At 36.9% G+C, this 20,417-nt stretch overlaps 1 protein-coding gene across 1 annotated transcript; it reads left to right on the forward strand.

Moving 5' to 3' along the window:
- The first annotated feature begins 2,853 nt into the window (after window positions 1–2,853).
- LOC142855586 (translation machinery-associated protein 7-like) lies at window positions 2,854–3,205 on the forward strand. Its single transcript, XM_075982050.1, has one exon. It carries the CDS (start codon window positions 2,854–2,856, stop codon window positions 3,046–3,048), a length of 195 nt encoding a protein of 64 aa, XP_075838165.1. The 3' UTR covers window positions 3,049–3,205.
- Window positions 3,206–20,417: the final 17,212 nt, after the last annotated feature.

The following is a 20,417-nucleotide window of genomic DNA, read 5'->3' on the forward strand; positions in this document are numbered from 1 at the left end:
ATGGAGAGTATTAAGCTGTGGGTTTGATGGCTAGATCCAACCCATTTCTTAGCTATCTGAGATTTCAGCCTCATATCTGAGGTGGCAGCTGAACCATGTTTATTGCCACAACTATATGATGTTTCATGGTCCCTTCCAACAAACCAGCTGCAGCAGTATTCTCACAAGCCACCCTCAAATGCTCCATAGTCAGACCACCTGCCTGAAAGAGTCAGAGTTTCCCTGCAGGATGGCACGGAAAGCTAGCATTTTAAAATACCATGGCTTTTTCCTGCTATGGCTAAAAACCAAAAACATGCTGGCAGCTTTTATCAACATTATTTAAGTGTTTTGTGGCAGTACCTCTTAAAGAGGTGCAAGGTTTTGCAGCTAAGGCTAAGTCAGGAAGCCTTTTTTAAGTGAGAGTGCTTGGCTCTAGCAAGCAGACCCCACAGAGAAATTGCTGCTATCAATAAGCCATGCTTTACTCTATTCTTTTCTCTCTAGAATTACTTTCCAAGCTCTTTTGTAACATGTGGAGGCATTTGTCCATACGTTGGTGCCATTTGTAACATGAGGGCCTGTTCGTTTGGAATTCTGTCCTAGCACCAGGTCCCTCAGCTGTTTACCCTCAAAGAAAATCACTCAGAGGTCTCCATAAGTTATAAACTGATCGGCCCATTAGCTCAGGCTTCTTATTAACTCTTATAACTTACATAGCCCATTATTCTTATCTATGTTAGCCATATGGCTCAGTAACTTTTTCAGCAGGGTAGGTCACATCTTTCTTCTTTGGTGTCTGGACAGTACCGGTGAGGAATGGGCATACTTCTTTCCAGAATTCTCCTGTTCTTATTGACCCACCTCTTTATCCTGTCTGGTTGTCTGGCCAATACTTCCTGCCTGGCTACTGGCCATTCAGCATTTATTTAAAATATAATTGACAGAACAGACCATTGTCCCATACCACTCCTGGGACAGAAGCTGTTCATTCTCTCTAATTTGGAAATGCAATTTTGTATAGTTGTAGCTGAATAATGAAAATCCAGAGAGAAAAAAAGGGCAAGCTTTACTTATTAAAACATAAATAAAATATCACTATACACAGTCACTTTGCAAATGACATGATTCATCAGACCATTTGCAATCAATCTACCTCAAGACTCAATGATACAACCCTTGGGCATATGCCCAAAGGATTCCTAATCATACTATAAGGACACTTGCTCAACTATGTTCATAGCAACTTTATTTTTAGTAGCAAGAACATGGATACAACCTAGATGTCCCTCAACTGAAGAATAGATATGATGTAGAATGGTCTTTATCTATCTGTTGTTTCATTGGTTGATTAATAAAGAAAACTGATGGCCTGATAGGTCAGAACATAGGTAGGCATGAAAAACAGAACAAAATAATGGGAGGAAGTGAGGCAGATGCCATGCTGCTCCTCTCCAGGGCAGACGCAATGAAGCAAGCTACCAGGTCAGACATGCTGAATCTTTCCCGGTAAGACTGGTGCTACACAGATTACTATATTTATACATATTTGTGTTAAAAGCAAGATATGAGACTAGAGCTAATAAGAGACTAGAGCTAATGGGCCAAGCAGTGTTTAAATGAATACAATTTGTGTGTTGTTATTTTGGGGCATAAGCTAGCCAGGCAGCTGGGAGCTGGGTGGCAGGAATGCAGCCCAGCAGCTCATTCACTACATGGATAAATAAAACATTCTACATTTCACAATGTAGTATTATTTAAATATTAAAAAATGACATTAGGAAATCTGAAGACAAATGATTGGAACTAGGAAAAATCATCTTACATGATATCTTATATCATTCAGAGCCAGAAAGACAAACACAATATAGACTTACTCATAGGTGGATATTAGCAGAAAAGTAAAGGATAACCATGTTACAATTCACAGGCCCAGAGAGGCTAGGTAAGAAGAAAACCAAATGTGGGGGGGGGAACACATAAATCTCCATAGGAAGCAGAAATCGAAGGAAACTCCTGGATGGCTTGGGGGTAGTTGGGGATGGAAATTTTAGCAATTGCATTGGTGTCATCAATGAAGAAGAGATGACTGTAAACAGGGGGCCTTAGGGGGCCAGATAGAAACATAATGCAAGGAAATTCCCAGAAATCTACAATGACAACCCCAGCTAAAAATCCTCACAATAATGGATTGGTACCCTGAACTGGTCATCTCTTGTAATTAGAGTGTCAATTACCACAATTGTTAACAGAGAACCTTCACCCAGTAACTTATGGAAAAATATGCAGAGACCCACTTTAGGCTGAACTCAAGGAAACCGCTGAAGAAAAAGAGAAAGGATTTTAAGAGCTAGAGAGGATAAGTACTTCAAAATAAAATCCACAGAAACAACTGAAATAGCTCATAGGAACTCACAGAGCCTGAACCAAAAACCAAGGAGCCTATATGGGACCAACCCAGGCATCTAGATGTATGTGACAGTTGTATCGTTTGTCTATTTGTAGGGCTCCTAAAAATAAAAGCAAGTGCTGTGCATAATGCTTTGGCAGGCTCTTGGGAACTTATTCATCATGCTAGATTGCCTTTCCCAGACTAAATACAAGAGGGTATGCTTAGTCTTACTGCAACTTGTTACCATGCTCTATTGATACACATGAGAGGCCAGCACCTTTCTGAGCAGAAAGAGAGGAGGAGTTCTTTGGGGAAATGGGGAGCAATGGGGAGTTTGGGGAAAGGAATGGGAGGGAGGTGAAACTGGTCTGAAAGTAAAATAAATAATTGAAATTTAAAAATGTGTAAATAATATAATTAAGAAAAATGCAAAATACAAATTCATTCAAGTTAAAAAAAATCATACTAGGTCTGGAGGCGCCATGTCGGACGAGGAAGGTGGCAAAAATAAGCCCCTGAAACAGCCCAAGAAGCAGGCCAAGGAAATGGTCAAGGAAGATAAGGCTTTCAAGCAGAAACCTAAAGAGGAGCAGAAGAAACTCGAGGAGCTAAAAGCCAAGGCCGTGGGGAAGGGACCCCTGGCCACAGGTGGAATTAAGAAATCCGGCAAAAAGTAAGTGGTTCCTCATATCTGAGATGATGGTGACCCTCTTCCATTCCTATTTAAACATCTGGATTCCCTGCCATAACATCTTTGCCATCTACAGCTAGAATGGAGTGTTATCCTGGAGCCTGTTAAACATCTGGATCCCCTACTATAACATCATTGCCACCTATAGTTAGAATAAAGTGTTATTCTACAGTCTGTTTTACATTGTAATAAACTTTTGTAAAAAAAAAAATAATAAAATAAATAATATGAAAAAATCATACTAATTTAAAAGTCCCAGGTTTTTCGCAAATGAATATACAGAAAGGCATTTAGGTAAACACAGAGATTTATATTCAATGTACAATTTATAATATTTTTGTTCAAAGAACCATGAATGTTTAGTGTAAAATTTCAAATAGTGAATTAAGTGAATAAAAAAACACAAGGTAGAAAAAAGCATCTGTACCATATTTGTCAAGATGAAGATCTACAGTATATGCACAAGTTTCAAAAGTGTTTATTTTTTGATAATTTTTCCTTACTGAATAGATCAAACAAACCCTGAAGTTTGTTCTCATTCTGGATTAATGGTTGTTTTTTATTTCTAGAATCTCATATGACATGCCTTCTTCTCTAGGTGACTATATTATCAGAACACTTTTGCAAGAAAATGTGAAAAAGTTATACTTTTTTTATGGAATGATTGTAATAGAGGTTTATATTACTAGGACGTAGAGACTGTGGACATAACATAATGATAAATAAAATAATGTGGTAATATAAATGATTATCACTCTTATTGGTACTAAGCAAGCATCAATTATAAGAGGATATTCGGGAGTGGAAAAATATTATTTCTTTCTAATAAATTATTTCCCATTGATTAAGGTATAAAAAGGGTACACATTTAATTTTTTCAGTTCCTGAACAACTTAAAATAGTTTTTTTCCAATTAACTGCTTCTTGTTTACACTATTTTATAAAGAGACTCTTATTAAGTACACAAGATTTCTTTCTTGTTTGCTTATTATTCACTTCATTGATTATCAAGTAGTAATTCAAATTGCTTATCCAACTGGTTTGACTTACAATTTGTGTCACATACTTTCCTACTTACATTATTGGTTTTAGTTTTTTGAACGCAATGAATTAAATTTGCTGAAAAACATTAAACGACAAACATAGCATGTATTTTATAAACATAAGGACAATTTTAGTTTCTTTCATAGAATCTGTAACTATCAAAGTCACAGGTTCTTGTTCCCAATAAATTTTTCAGGTATGGATTTTGTTTTATGAAAGGATACTTAAGTCCAATATTTGGTTATCCTCATCATTTTGTAGCCCCTACTGTAACAGTGGGCCTGCTTAATAGGACTCATCATTGTTTAGTAGTTGAAGGAAAAATAGAAAGTAAGATGTTATTTGACTTTTCATATATTGTTGAGATTTTCTTTGTGTTTTAATGTGTCTAATTTATAGGGAACTTTTATAGACTTCTAGCATGTATATTCATTAGTGTTAATGTTGAATATTCAATAGATTGTCCTTAGGTCAGTTTTGTTTAATTTTATTTGTTTATTTGGAAATTGCATTCTGGTAATGAGAACACTGCATTATACAAAGTCAAGGGAAGCAATGTTCTGTAGTTCTATGGCATAGATATTGCTAATTTTCATCACTTTTAAAAACATTAAACATATGCTACCCACCGTGCACAAACTGATCCCGATCCAATGTAGTGTATCCAGAGTACAACAAAAAAAATTTCCACAAGAAAGATTATCATTTTGGAAACTAACCAAAACAATTTACATTGGTGACATTTCTATAATATCAATAGATATCAAACCATAAATAGTATAATAATAAAATACAAGGTAAAAGTATAGTTCTCTGAGAGAAAATCATAATTCATAATCTTAAAATGACTCTTTTTCAATACTTCAGTGAATCTTCAACAAAAATAATGGAAACTGAGATAAAAATAATATGCTACAGAGATACAAGGTGCTGTCCTATTTTCAGACAAGCAACACATTTGACAATTCAGCTACCGTAAGCAATGAGTTTTTTTCTGTCTTTCTCACTGTATTTGGCATATGAGTAACTTAGACAGAGCAATAAACTGCAAGAACTTCTGCTTCCTCTCTGCTGACTTTCAGTGTGAAACATATTTCTGACTCTCACTGATACAGACAGGAACCCTAAATTCCTGGCACAAAGCCTCATAAACAAGGAGCCATGGTGACTTGCCTGGCTTCTGTATGTATCAATTAAAATGGTGTTGCCATTACTGTCTAACTAGAGTTTCTAACTAGATCTTCATGAGATAAGGGCTGTCTCTTCATGAGAAATCATCAAGGAAAAGAAAGTCTGGGTCATCACAAACATCACTAATTGAAGCTGAAATAATAAGAGAGTAGGAAATCTTGTGGAAAATTCATGAGAAACCATTTAAGACAACCTTCATGTTATTTATTTCAACTGAAATCCTTTCATATTCTGGATGAAATATTTGTCTATATATCCAAAAAAACCTCTTTGCTCAAAATGTGAGAATATTATTCTGAAGGGATTCTTAAGGTAATATAGACCAGCCCTCCAATTATGTTTGGGTCAAAATCTTCCCAGTATCAGAGACACTGTCCCATCTGACAGCATACTTTCACAGATCTGAATCTCACAAATGCATTCTGGTGGTTAAGACCTGCCATATGGGCAGTAAAGTGTTAAACCACTGCAACCTATATCTCACCCTCTCTCTGCATTCTCCTTCTCCATTTCCTTTCTGTCTTTACCAGCAATCCAGAGTATTATCAGCTTCAGGATCCGAATACATAACTTTGTTTTGAGAAAATAATCTTAGGAGACTGAGAGGTATTCAAAGCTTACTGCTTGAGACTCTCTGTAGCTAATGAATAAAACAAGCCTTAGAGGCAATACTAAAACACCAGTGAAAAGAAGAGGAGTGATACTGTGGGTTTCCTGGCATGTTGGTGTTAGAGATGCATGTTGCTAGGATGCACCATCCTGGCCAGGAAGACATTATGTTTTTCAGTTAAAATGAATGAAATGATGTTCTGCATCTACAAGCTTGAATTTTCTTGCGCTAGCATGAAGCACTCGTAAGAACAGTGACCCTGCATCATGAGACATATAAAAGCCACTGGAGAGTGTGGGCATGAAAGAGCACCAACTGCAGTTTATGTGATCATCACACAAATATTTTTGTGATCAACAATGCAATAATTTCATTCAGTTCATGTGATTATGATTGGAAGCTAAACAAGAAAATACCCTCTTTTGGAAGGAAACACTTGTGACTAAAGTAAACACAGTGAGAATGAAGCTTTCCTCTCCTTCCTCACCAGGGTCAGAGCAAAAGAAAAAAACAACAAAGATTATTTGAACAAAAGAGACTTCTGGTGCTGATCTGGACAAGGAGAGTTAAGATGGTACACAAGTATGAACAGAGCATTGGAACCCAGAGGCTTAAATAACACAAATTCATTTTCTTAGTATACAGGAACCTTGACAGTCCAGAATGAAGTACTAGCAGATTTTCATGATATATGTGTGAAACAGACCCTCATAGTAGTTCGCTATTCCTTGCCTGATTCTTGCAGAATTTTTCCTAATACCTGGCATCAGTGACACAAATCTTATTGTTGACTCTTTTGCTCACAACACAAATTATGCGTGATTAGTTGACACCTGTGGAATCCATCATGAACATCATTCCTTATTAAATAGATTTTCCAAATATACTCACATTGAATGTAATAATTCAGCATATAAATGAGGAGCCATAATTTAGTCTTTAATATGTATGTATTTGAGAATCGAGAGAAGCCAGAGGAGGAAAGGTTCAAAATCCAGCTCCTGCTTCAAACTGTAAAGCACAAAATAAAGAATGAGATTTTATACAATCTTAATCACTTAAACGTTCCTCTATGTGGCTCTGGTCAAACTGCAGACCCTATTTAGCCTAATGAAACTAATTGGAGAGCATTGTCAATGGCACTTTCCTGTAGGATTTCCCCCTGTGTGCTGTGATTACCATTAATGAGTAAAGAAACTGCTTTGGGTCTATAGCAGAGTTAAATCAGTACAGAGCTATACTAGGAAAACTTATCTGAATGGTGGGAGAAAGGTGGCAGTGTCTGAGAGAAGCCATGTAGCCCTGCAGGAGACAGACGCTTGAACTTTAGCTGGTAAATTCCAGCCACATGACGATACAAAGATTAATGGAGATGGGTCAAATTAATATGAAAGAGTAAACCAATACAAAGCTAGAACTCTCATATTTTTGGAGTACTACAAAGCAGAAAAAAATGACATCTTGAATATTGCAGGCAATTGGACAAAGCAGGAATACATCATTTTGTGTGAGGTAACCCAGACATAGAAAGAAAATTATCACATGTACTCATTCATAAGTGATTTTTAAACATAAAGCAAAGAAAACCAGTTCACAAATCACAATCCCAGAAATTCTAGACAAAAATGAGGACACGAAGAGAAATATACATAGATTTACTCTACATGGGAAATAGAAAAAGACAAGATCTCCTGAGTAAATTGGAAGTATGGTGACCTTGAGAGAGGTTAGAAGGGGAAGAGAGAGGAAAGGAGGGGAGCAGAGAAAAATGTAGAACTCAATGAAATTCAATTTAAAAAAAGAAGCTAGAGCTAATGGGACAAGCAATGTTTTAAATAATATAGCTTCTATGTGATTATTTCCAGGCTGAGCAGCAGGGAACCAAAAAGCCTAGTCCTCCTGCACCACTTAGTTTTCTCAGGTACCTTACATGGATATTCCTCTTTTAGTAGGGTTTGTCTGCCATCTGCAGGTCTTTCACTGTCATTGCCAAATTTTAATATAATTACATTATTTCTCCCTTCTCTTCCTTCCCTCTAAACTCTGTTGTATAATTCCTTGTTCTTTATTCTTCTGTTGTAATATAAATGTATGTGCACAAACATGTGCAGGTATACTAATATTAACATATATTCCTAAATACATAAACACAATCTGCACAGACTTTATCATATTGATTTTGTGGATGTTTTTGGAATGAATATTTGATATTGCCTAACTAATTGCAGTACTCTTCCTTGGGAAGAGCATTTCCCAGAGAGATCATTCCTTAGCTGTTTGTGGTCCTCACCCTGCATCAAGGACAATTCTCTTTGAAACAGAAGGAGACCATAGGAGAAAATCACAACCAATTAAAATAGAAAGTTGTAAAACACAGACTCAAGTGTTTCTCTCCAACACCCAAAGTCTCAGAGGTCATTGCAGTAGAGGGAGTAGAATGGTTGCAAAACCAAAGGATAAGAAGTTTATTGTGAGGTTCCTTCTCCTTGGAGTGTTAGGAGTTACACCACATATGCTTATCAATATGACTGCCAAATTAGGGGTCATAAATTGGGAAACAGCAATAGACATGTTAATTTGAATTGTGAAAGCCCAAGAAGCCTCAAACCTATACTGCTGTTTGTTTTAGACTACAGAGCAAACTTCAGGAGGGGTTTGTGTGTGAATCAGTGATTTCTGTATTATGTCTATCAGGGCAGTCTCATTCCTTCCAATAGACAAGTTTGCAGTAGCCAACACTTTGAACCACAGTAGCTGAACCAGTTAAGGGATCATGTGAAATAACCCAGTCTTTTAGAAAACCAGCTGGTGAATTTGTGCTCTGAAATAATAATGATCTAACTAACCTTTTAAACTATCACTATTCTTCAAAAATATGACTTTATGTGAACTATGCATTAAAAATGCCATTATCCACAAGGTGTGCATGAGTACTGAGTGACTGAAGTGTAGCAAATGCAAGGAAAATTTGATATTGAACAATGTAATCAAAATTCCTTCTGTTATGGGTGGAGCAACACTGATTTTACATCATTATTTAGTAGCTTCATATGTTTCATCAAGGCAACCAGATTCTTAATTGTTGCACATCGTCTACATCATAATCACTGCTCTAATAATCAGTAGAGGCAACTTCAGGCCCCATTACTTTAAGACTCAAAATTACTGAACTGAGGGACAGTGCTCTATTTTTTTTTAACACATTATAAGATTTAATTGCATATGATTTGTTCTAGTTGCAGCACTAAAAGAGATCTCTTCTTTCAGTGACACTTTCCTTTACATTGGCCTGTTATGTATTGGGAAGTCTTGCAACAAGGATAATATATCAGTTTTTACAAAGTTGAAGGTCTTTTATATTTCTTTCAGGAAGGAGGGCCTCCAAGGTGAATCTCACTTAGGAACTTTGTACTGTATTAAGATAAACTTCATAGCAGCCCTTTTCTTTTTCTGCATTCCATTATTTTTAATGTTTTGTGTTTTCATTTTGTTCTGCATTACAATATTTTACAGCTTCTTTTTTGACTTTTTCATCTGCCTCATTTAATAATAAATGTGTGTATTTTTCTGTCATATTTATGAGTTGTTTTAGGCCTCCTTATGCTTTGATTTGTAATTAAATACCATTTTACAAAGGTAAAAACATGAGAACCTCAGGTAATAAATGACTGTCTATTCAACTTGAAGACATGAGCTTGATCCCAAGGACCCACTTTGAAACTTGCATGACACAGTGGCAAGAGATTGTAACACTAGCCATTGGAGAGTAGATACAGGTCAATCCATGTGGATCACTAGCCAATACTTCTTACTTAGGCAGCAAGCTCCATGAAAATGAAAGTATCTGTATCAAAAAAGAAGACAAAACTAAAATAAGGTATATATACTCTGAGAATCATCACTCAAGGATGACATGTGACCTCCATATTTGTGGACACAGTCACATATGTGCACACCCATATACCTAAAATCCTTCCCCACTATGTCTACATGAAAAGAAGAATATTTGCATGTTTTCAAGCTTTTAAACCGTTTATGATTCTGTCTTTTGTGAATTATGTGGAGGCCCAAAGAGGCCAACGTTCAGAGAGTTTTGGACTTATTTTTAGTTCTGTTCCGGTGTAAATGAAGGCAGACGGAAATTATAAGAATATATTCAGCTTTAATTAGGGAAAAACTCACAGAACCCATGGTTCCAGCAGAGAACAGGAAAGCAGAAGTGGGGGGGGGGGGAGAGGGGGAGAGCACACCAGCAATATTTATTAGTTAAAAATATCCTCAGGCTACCCCGCCCTACAAGCAAGGTAATTGGCTGGGGCTACTCCTACATAGTTCATTCAAGTTATTGTGTTTCTTAGTCAAACAAAGGTTTCACGTAGTTGTAAATCAGAGTTCTGCTCTCTCAAGGCTATTGTCTACAGGTGTGGCTAGTTGTCAGGATTTCTGCTCCTGAAATAGGGAAGTAGATTTTCCTACAGAAAACAAAAGTCTGAGGATCCAACTAAGTTCCAGTTCCCTTTATGGAAATAGTTTGGGTTTCCACCCAGGGAGTGGTTTGCCTTCAGTGTGTTTCGTCTAGGGCACTAGTCAAGGGCATGAGCAATGAATGTTCCAGGTAACTTTCAATTTGTACATTAAAGAAGTCTTTTGTTTTACTCCTACCTTTTGAGGTCAGAGGTATGTTAACTAGTTGAGGGTAATTTTCAATACTCTCTGAGAAACTCCCTCTCAATACTATCCTATATGTTTCTGTATTTATTATTTTCATTCACATCTTCGTTTTCTTTATTTCTAAATTCTCACACCTCCACTCTGGAAACAGGTACTTTTGTGAGAGGCTGGCCCCCGACAGAGTTATACATACTGGAGCTTAGACAATATTCCATGTGCTCTTGCAAAAATGTGCACTTTGTTCTTAGAGGTGGAGTGTTTGATGACATTCATGTGAAAGAGAACTGAATCTCTTGAGGTAGGTGTTAAATCTAAATGGAGCACACAATTAAAGAAGTATTGATACCTCACCATCCACTACTTTTGTATTGTTCAATACTGTTCTATTTTCACTTCTAAGTAAAATAATAAAATTTACTAATATTCTTATTATATTGCTGACTATGTCTTTGCTTAGTTATCCCAATGTTTATTTGTAACACCTCAGAGAGCTGAGATTTGGTTCACAGATCTTCTCAACTCTTTGTTATTCCTGGAGAATAATTTTATTTTAGAATCAGTGAAATCTTGTTGAAATGGGATTTATAATCAGTTGTTGACATACTCTTCTTTTTTTCCTCTTTTCTTTTTAGCAGGATCTAATACTCTAGTAAAACTCAAATTTACACTTCCCAAATGCTTCTCTACTGCTCTTCCTCAGGCCATTGTTGCTTCTGTAATCTTCTCACTGGGCTGATCTTTGGATACCTGCCCCAAGAGACTGCTTTTCCTTCACTTGACTGTTATATAAGTTGTAGTAAAAAAAAAAAAATTCTTGTTTCCTGTCCAAGTTATTTTGTCTCAAACGTTTTCAAACACTTTGTTGTTTTTCCCCTGTGATTCAGGTCATGATTTCTGCTGTATTCTGGGAGTCCAAAAGATTTACTCTTGAGTTTCCTGTATGTCTTGCTTGTGTATTATATTATAAAAGGAAATGAATTCACTTAGAATTAGTGTTTCATCTTTTTCTTGTTTTTTACCCACACAGGTTTTGGCACTGTTTACATAACCTTAATATTTCTGAGGCACTGTTCTTTTTATCAGTTGCATAATTTGAATCGATTTTTTCTTAGTTCTCAGTTATAAAATGTTGCCAGGGTGTCTCTTTTAAATTATTGGGATCAGTTTTAGGTGATAACTGATTATAGTTAACACATGGTACAGCAGCTATGCAGAGTCTGTCCCTTTCCTCTTGTCTAAATGTAATCAAGTGTCTATTGGCAAATATTGTTCATTCTTCCCACCTAGGGATTCTGTTTTGGTGATTAATATTACAACCTTAAGACACTCATAGCCAGAGCATATATCATGTGCCTTCACTGCAAGAATAACTAGAAGTGTAATCCTGTTTTGATTTCTTCCTTGAAGAAGTAGTCCTTTGGGCTGAGATGACAGTTTAAACTTAAGAGGTTGCTATTCTTTCTCTTGCTTCTGCTCAAACTCTTTCTCCTGAAAAAAACCTATTGATTGTCCCAGTACTCTCACTATCTTCTCAGATATGGGGGGAACACATGTGATTAACAATGGGACCTGGGGCTCATCTTACCTGAGCATTCTCTGTTCTCACTCCCCTTTACTCTTATCAGGAATCCTGACTTTACAAGAGCACAAACTTCATTTTGAGGAGGCAGTCCAAGGAGAATGATCTGAAACTGAAAGACGATAACTGAACTTTTATGTGATACTAGCCAGAGAGGGTTCCTCCTAGGGAACAATATGCAAATATCTGGTTTAGTGCTGAAGTATAGAAAAAGAGAAGAGTCATGGAGGGTTCTCATATTTGAAAAATCATATAAAATATCTAGTATGTCAGGGGCAGCAACAATAATAAAACAAAATGTGGTACTTGATGGGGAAGGTATATGTTAAAAAATGTCAATTTCGCTGATACCAGACTTCCATTAAGTGCTGCATTACAATACTGAAAGGAGTGACAATAAAGATATATATATATATATATATATATATATATATATATATATATATATATACAATCACTGTCTTTGACTTAAATAACTAAGCCTTTCCTCTTCTTTGAACGACTTTATAAAAAAAACTTATTATTACTTTTTTGCTGTTTTTTTTTTTTTTGAGACAGGGTTTCTCTGTGGTTTTGGAGCCTGTCCTCGAACTAGCTCTTGTAGACCAGGCTGATCTTGAACTCACAGAGATCCGCCTGCCTCTGCCTCCCGAGTGCTGGGATTAAAGGGTGTGCCACCACCGCCCAGCAAAACTTATTATTTTTAAGAATTTGAAATGTAGAAGTTACAATCTGTGTTCCCTCTGTTCCATTAATTTGTCTCCATGAAACACAAGAAAATACAAATACAAGCAAGGTGCTGCTAAAGTGTTTATTATGAAAATGTAGGGACAATAACTATTAAAATTAATGTTCCACAGAAATTTGGTTTGAGGAAACATTCAAAGTGATGTATTGGGCTCTGGTGTTTTTTATTTTTTTTCACTAGTCAAATTCCACATGTCAAGTCCAACTCAATTGTTTTACATGAATTAAATATGAGTAACATTTCTTTTTTTTTAATTTTTATAGGTTAACTTTATTTGAATTAGTATTCAATTCAGTGGTAACAAGTTTACAAACCGAGTTTGTCCTTAAGTTTTTTAATTCAGCATATAAATGTTATTATTCTATTTGTAAGTTTAACAAATTCAAGTGATTACTTTTAAGGAAGCCTTTAATTTAATATAATTTAAAAATTTAGTTAAACAAAATCAGACTTTCAAATTGCTTCTATAAATTTAATACATCTCATTTCTGTTTAATTATTTCAATTGTTGACTGAACCTTAATAAGAATTTATATAATGTATATATGTTCAATAAATACAATTTGTAAATATGATCACATTTACTTTTTTTTATTAAAAACTTTCTCTTCCTCCCTACCTCCCATTTCCCACCACTCCTCTCCCCCTCCCACTACAGTCCAAAGAGCAGTCAGGGTTTCCTGCCCTGTGGAAGTCCAAGGTCCTCCTCCTCTATCCACATCTAGGAAGGTCAGCATCCAAACAGGCTAGGCTCCCACAAACGGAGTACATGCAGTAGGATCAAGATATTCAACAGTATGGCTATAGGATAGGGCCATTTCAGGCTCCCTCTCCTCAGTTGCCAAAGGAACCAGATGGGGACATCTCCCTGGACACCTGGGAACCCCTCTAGAGTCAAATCTCTTGCCAACCCTAAAATGGCTCCATTAATTAATTCCCTTCTCCCATATCCACCCTTGCTTTATCCCAACCATCCCATTTCCCCCAAGCTTTCCCAATCCTCCCCTTCGCACTTTTCTCTCCTCATTTCCCCTTACCCCCATCCCACCCCACCTCCAAGTTCCCAATTTTTGCTGGGCAATCTTGTCTAATTCCAATATCCAGGAGGATAACTATATGTTTTTCTTTCGGTTCACCTTCTTATTTAGCTTTTCTAGGATCACAAATTAGAGGCTCAATGTCCTATATTTATTGCTAGAAAACAATAATGAGTGAGTACATCCCATGTTCATCTTTTTCGGTCTGGGTTACCTCACTCAGGATAGTGTTTTCTATTTCCATCCATTTGCATGCAAAATTCAAGATATCATTTTTTTCCATTTAATAGTACTCTAATATGTATATATTCCACACTTTCTTCATCCATTCTTCCACTGAAGGGCATTTAGGTTGTTTCCAGGTTCTGGCTATTACAAATAATGCTGCTATGAACATAGTTGAACAAATGCTTTTGTAATATAATAGGGCATCTCTTGGGTATATTCCCAAGAGTGGTATTGCTGGGTCCTGGGGAAGGTTGATCCCGAATTTCCTGAGAAACTGCCACACTGATTTCCAAAGTGGTTGTACAAGTTTGCATTAACACCAGCAATGGATGACTGTACCCCTTACTCCACAACCTCTCCAGCAAAGGCTATCATTGGTGTTTTTGATTTTAGCCATTCTGACAGGTGTAAGATGGTATCTCAGAGTTGTTTTGATTTGCATTTTCCTGATTGCTAAGGAGGTTGAGCATGACCTTAAGTGTCTTTTGGCCATTTGAACTTCTTCTGTTAAGTATTCTCTGTTCAGTTCAGTGCCCCATTTTTTAATTGTGTTAATTAGAATTTTAAAGTCTAGTTTCTTGAGTTCTTTATATATTTTGGAGATCATACCTTTGTCTGTTGCAGGGTTGGTGAAGATCTTCCTTCAGTCATTAGGTTGCCTTTTTGTCTTAGTGACAGTGTCCTTTGATTTACAGAATCTTCTCAGTTTCAGTAGGTCCCATTTATTCAATGATGCCCTTAATATCGGTGCTGCTGGGGTTATACCTAGGAAGCGATCTCCTGTGCCCATGTGTTGTAGAGTACTTCCCACTTTCTCTTCTATCAGGTTCAGTGTATTCAGATTGATATTGAGGTCTTTAAGCCATTTGGACTTGAGTTTTGTGCATGGTAATAGATATAGATCTATTTTCATTCTTCTACAGGTTGAGATCCAGTTATGCCAGCACCACTTGCTGAAGATGCTTTCTTTCTTCCATTGTATACTTTTAGCTCCTTTATCGAAAATCAGGTGTTCATAGGTTTGTGGGTTAAAATCCGGGTTTTCTATTTGATTTCATATGTCAACTTCTCTGTTTTTATGCCATTATCAAGCTGTTTTCAATACTGTAGCTCTTGTAATAGAGTTTTAAGTCAGGGATGGTAATGCGTCCAGAAATTCTTTTATTGTATAAGATTGTTTTGGCTATCCTGGGTTTTTTGTTTTTCCATATAAAGTTGATTATTGTTCTCACAATGTCTGTGAAGAATTTTGATGGGATTTTAATGGGGATTGCATTGAATCTCTAGATTGCTTTTGGTAAAATTGCCATTTTTACTATGTTAATCCTCTCAATCCAAGAGCCGGGAAGATCCTTCCATTTTCTGGTATTCTTTCCGATTTCTTTCTTCAAAGACTTAAAGTTCTTGTCAAAAAGATCTTTCACTTCCTTGGTTAGAGTTACACCAAGATACTTTATGATATTTGTGGCTATCATGAAAGTTGATGCTTCTCTGATTTTCCTCTCTGCTTCTTTATCCTTTGTATATAGAAAGGCATCTGATTTTTTGGAGTTGATTTTGTATCCTGCCACATTACTAAAGGTGTTTATAAGCTGTAGGAGTTCTTTGGTAGAGTTTTTGGGGTTGCTTATGTACACTACCATATCATCTGCAAATAACAAAAGTTTAACTTCTTCCTTTCCAATTTGAATCCCCTTCATCTCTATATACTGTCTTACTGCTGTTGCAAGAACTTCAATCACTATATTGAAGAGATATGGAGAGAATGGACAGCCTTGTCTTCTTCCCGATTTTAGTGGGATGGCTTTGAGTTTCTCTCCATTTAATTTGATGTTAGCTGTCGGCTAGCTGTAAATTGCTTTTATTATATTTATGTATGACCATTGTATCCCTAATCTCTCCAAAACCTTTATCATAAAGGGATGTTGAATTTTGTCAAAGGCTTTTTCAGCATCCAATGAAATAATCATGGTTTTTTTCTTTCAGTTTTTTTATATGGTGGATTGCATTGATAGATTTTCGTATTTTGAACCTGCATCTCTGGGATGAAGCCTACTTCACGTCATATTTGTCATGCGTGCCGTATTTGTCATGTGTGTCATGCGCGACATATTTGCCATACGTGTCGCACTTGTCATGCATGTCATATTTGTCATGCGTGTCATTCGCCGCGCCCGCCATGTGCACCATGCGTGACATATTTGCCATGTGTGCCGTATCCGTCATGCGTGCCGTATCTGCCATGCGCGTCGTGCTCGTCATGTGCGCCATGCGCGCCATATTTGTCTTGTGTGCCATATTTGTCATGCGTGCCATATTTGCCATGCGTGCCATATTTGTCATGCGTGCCATATTTGTCATGCGTGCCATATTTGTCATGCGTGCCATATTTGTCATGCGGGCCATATTTGTCATGCGGGCCATATTTGTCATGCGGGCCATATTTGTCACATGTGCCATATTTGTCACATGTGCCATATTTGTCATGCTTGCCATTCGCGCCATATTTGTCATGCATGTCGTGTCTGCCGTGCATGTCGCATTTGCCATGAGTGTCATATTTATCCTGCGTGTCGTATTTGTCATGCGCGCCACATTTGTCATGCGTGCCATGCGCGCCATATTTGTCATATGTGTCGTATTTGTCATGTGTGCCATGCGTGTCATATCTGTCATGCGTGCCGTATTTTTCATGCGTGTCGTATTTGTCATGTGCGCAGTATTTGTCGTCATGCCGTGCGTGTCACATTTGTCATGCGTGTTGTGTCTGCCATGCATGTCGCATTTGTCATGCGTGTCATATTTATCCTGCGTGTCGTATTTGTCATGTGTGCTATGCATGCCATATTTGTCACGCGTGAAATATTTGTTATGTTGCCATGCGTGCCGTATTTGCCGTGCATGCCATATTTGCCATGCGTGCCATATTTGCCATGCGTGTCGTATTTGTCATGCGTGCCATATTTGTCATAGTTGTCATGCGTGTCATATTTGTCATATTTGTCATGCGTGTCATATTTGTCATAATGGATAATTTTTCTAATGTCTTCTTGGATTCAGTTTGCCAGTATTTTATTGCGAATTATTGCATCAGTGTTCATGAGTGAGATTGGCCTGTAGTTCTCTCTCTTGGTTGAGTCTTTGTGCGGTTTTGGTATCAGAGTGAGTGTAGCTTCATAAAAGGAATTTGGCAATGACTCTTCTGTTTCTATATTGTGAAATACATTAAGGAGTATAGGTATTAGGTCTTCTTGGAAGTTCTGGTAGAATTCAACATTGAAACCATCTGGCCCTGGGCTTTTTTTGGTAGGGAGGTTTTTGATAACAGCTTCTAATTCTTCGCCACTAGCATGTCTATTTATATTTTTCACCTACCCTTGGTTTCACTTTGGTATATAGTACTTATCTAAAAAAAAAGGTCCATTTCTTTTACATTTTCCAATTTTGTGGCATACAGGATTTTGTAGTAAGATCTAATGACTCTCTGAATTTCCTCAGTGTTTGTGGCTATGTCTCCCTTTTCATTTCTGATCTTATTAATTTGCGTGTTCTCTCTCTGCTGTTTGATTAGTTTGGATAGATGTTTGTCAATCTTGTTGATTTTCTCCAAGAACCAGCTTTTTGTTTCATTGATTCTTTGGATTGTTTTCTGTGTTTCTATTTTATTGATTTCAGCCCTCAGTTTGATTATTTCCAGTCTTCTACTCCTCTTAGGTGAGCCTGCTTCTTTATTTTTTTCTAGAGCTTTCTATTGGGCTGTTAAGTCTCCAATGTGTGCTTTTTCTGTTTTCTTTAAGTGTTCACTTAGTGCTATGAACTTTTCTCTTTGTACTGCTTTCATAGTGTCCCATAGGTTTGAGTATGTTGAGTCTTTATTTTCTTTGAATTCAAGAAAGACTTTAATTTCTTTCTTTATTTCTTCCTTGATTCAGGTGTGGTTCCGTAGTTGACTGTCCAGTTTCCATGAGTTTGTAGGCTTTCTGGGGGTAGCATTGTTGTTGAATTCTAACTTTGATCCATGGTGATCCGATAAGACACAGGTGGTTACTAATATTTTTTTGTAACTGTGGAAGTTTGCTTTGTTACCGAGTATGTGGTCAATTTTCGAGAAGGTTCCATGAGCTGCAGAGAAGAACGTATATTCTTTCCTATTTGGGTGGAATGTTCTATAGATGTCTGTTAAGTCCATTTGATTCATTACCTACATTAGTCCTCTTATTTCTCTGTTAGGTTTCTGTTTGATTGACCTGTCCATTGGTGAGAGAGGAGTGTTGAAGTCTCCTCCTATTAGTGTGTGTGGTTTGATGACTGCCTTGAGTTTTAGTAATGTTTCTTTTACATAAGCAGGTGCTTTTATATTAGGGGCATAGATATTCAGGATTGAGACTTCATCCTGATGAATTGTTCCTGTTATGAGTATAAAATGCCCTCTAAATCTCTTCTTATTTACTTTCGTTTGAAGTCAACTTTGTTAGAAATTATTATGGCCACACCTGCATGTTTCTTAGGTCTATTTGCTTGATAAATCTTTTCCTAGCCCTTTACTCTTAGTAGATGTCTGTCTTTGTGGTTGAGTTGTGTTTCTTGTAAATAGCAGAATGTTGGATCGTGTTTCCGTATCCAATCTCTTAGCCTGTTCCTTTTTTTTATTTTTATTGAGAGCTTCCTCCCAGTCTCCCATTTCCCTCCCCCTCCTCCCACCCTTCTCCCCCTCCCACCACGCCTTTTCCTCTCCCTCTCCAGTCCAAAGAGCAGTCAGGGTTCCCTGCACTGTGGAAAGTCCAAGGTCCTAGAGAACTCAAGAAACTAGACTTTAAAATCCTAACTAACCCAATTAAAAAAATGGGGCACTGAACTCAACAGAGAATTCTCAACAGAAGAAGTTCAAATGGCCAAAAGACACTTAAGGTCATGCTCAACTTCCTTAGCAATCAGGGAAATGCAAATCAAAACAACTTTGAGATATCATCTTACACCCGTCAGAATGGCTAAAATCAAAAACACCAATGATAGCCTTTACTGGAGAGGTTGTGGAGTAAGGGGTACACTCATCCATTACTGGTGGGAATGCAAACTTGTGCAACCACTTTGGAAATCAGTGTTTCGGTTTCTCAGGAAATTCGGGATCAACCTACCCCAGGACCCAGCAATACCACTCTTGGGAATATACCCAAGAGATGTCCTGTCATATGACAAAAGCCTGTGCTTTTTTATAGGTGAGTTGAGTTCATTGATATTAAGTGATATTAATGACCAGTGGTTGTTAACTCTGGTCATTTTTCCTTTTTTGGGGGGGGGGTAATAGAGTTTGTGTGTTTCCTTTCTTTGAGTTGTGCTGGTAAAGTGTCTCTAGATGTCTGAGTTATTGTGGTCATTGTTTGACTCCTTGGTTTGTGATTTCCCTTCTATTACTTTCTGTAAGGCTGGGTTTGTGGCTATGTATTGTTTAAATTCGATTTTATCCTGGAAAATTTTGTTTTTTCCATTTATAGTTAATGATAGCTTGGCTGGGCTTGCATCCATGGTCTCTCAGTTTCTGCAATCCATCTATCCAAGACCTTCTGGCTTTCATGGTTTTCATAGAGAAATCAGGTGTAGGTCTGATAGGTTTACCTTTATAAGTAACTTGACTTTTTTCCTTTGCAGCTTTTAATATTCTTTCTTTATTCTGTATCTTTTGTGTTTTGATCATTACATGGTGAGGAGATTTTTTCTTTATCCAGTCTATTCAGTGTTTTGTATGCTTCTCGAACCTTCATAGGAATATCTTTCTTTAGGTTGGGAAAGTTTTCTTCTATAATTTCATTAAATATATTTTCTGTATCATTGAGCTGTACTTCTTTTCCTTCTTTTACCCCTATTATTAGTAGGTTTGATCTTTTTATTGTGTCCTAGATTTCCTGAATGTTTTGTGATGAGAATTTGTTGGATTTGCTGTTTTCTTTGATCAGTGCGTTTATTTTCTTTATGGTATCTTCAGTGTCTGAGATTCTTTCTTCTATCTCTTGTATTCTGTTGCTAATATTTGTTTCTGTAGTTCCTGTTCATTTACCTAGATTTTCCATCTTCAGCCTTCCTTCGGTTTGTGATTTCTTTATTACCTCCATTTCATTCTTCAAGTCTTGAACCGTTTCCCTTACCTGTTTGATTGCCTTTTCTTGTTTCTCTTGGTATTCTTGGGTATCTTTAAGAGATTTATTTATTTCCTCTACCTTTTTGTTTGTCATCTCTATTTCTTTATGGCAGT

This window comes from Microtus pennsylvanicus, chromosome 8 (assembly GCF_037038515.1).
Source record: "Microtus pennsylvanicus isolate mMicPen1 chromosome 8, mMicPen1.hap1, whole genome shotgun sequence".
Lineage (NCBI taxonomy): Eukaryota > Metazoa > Chordata > Mammalia > Rodentia > Cricetidae > Microtus > Microtus pennsylvanicus.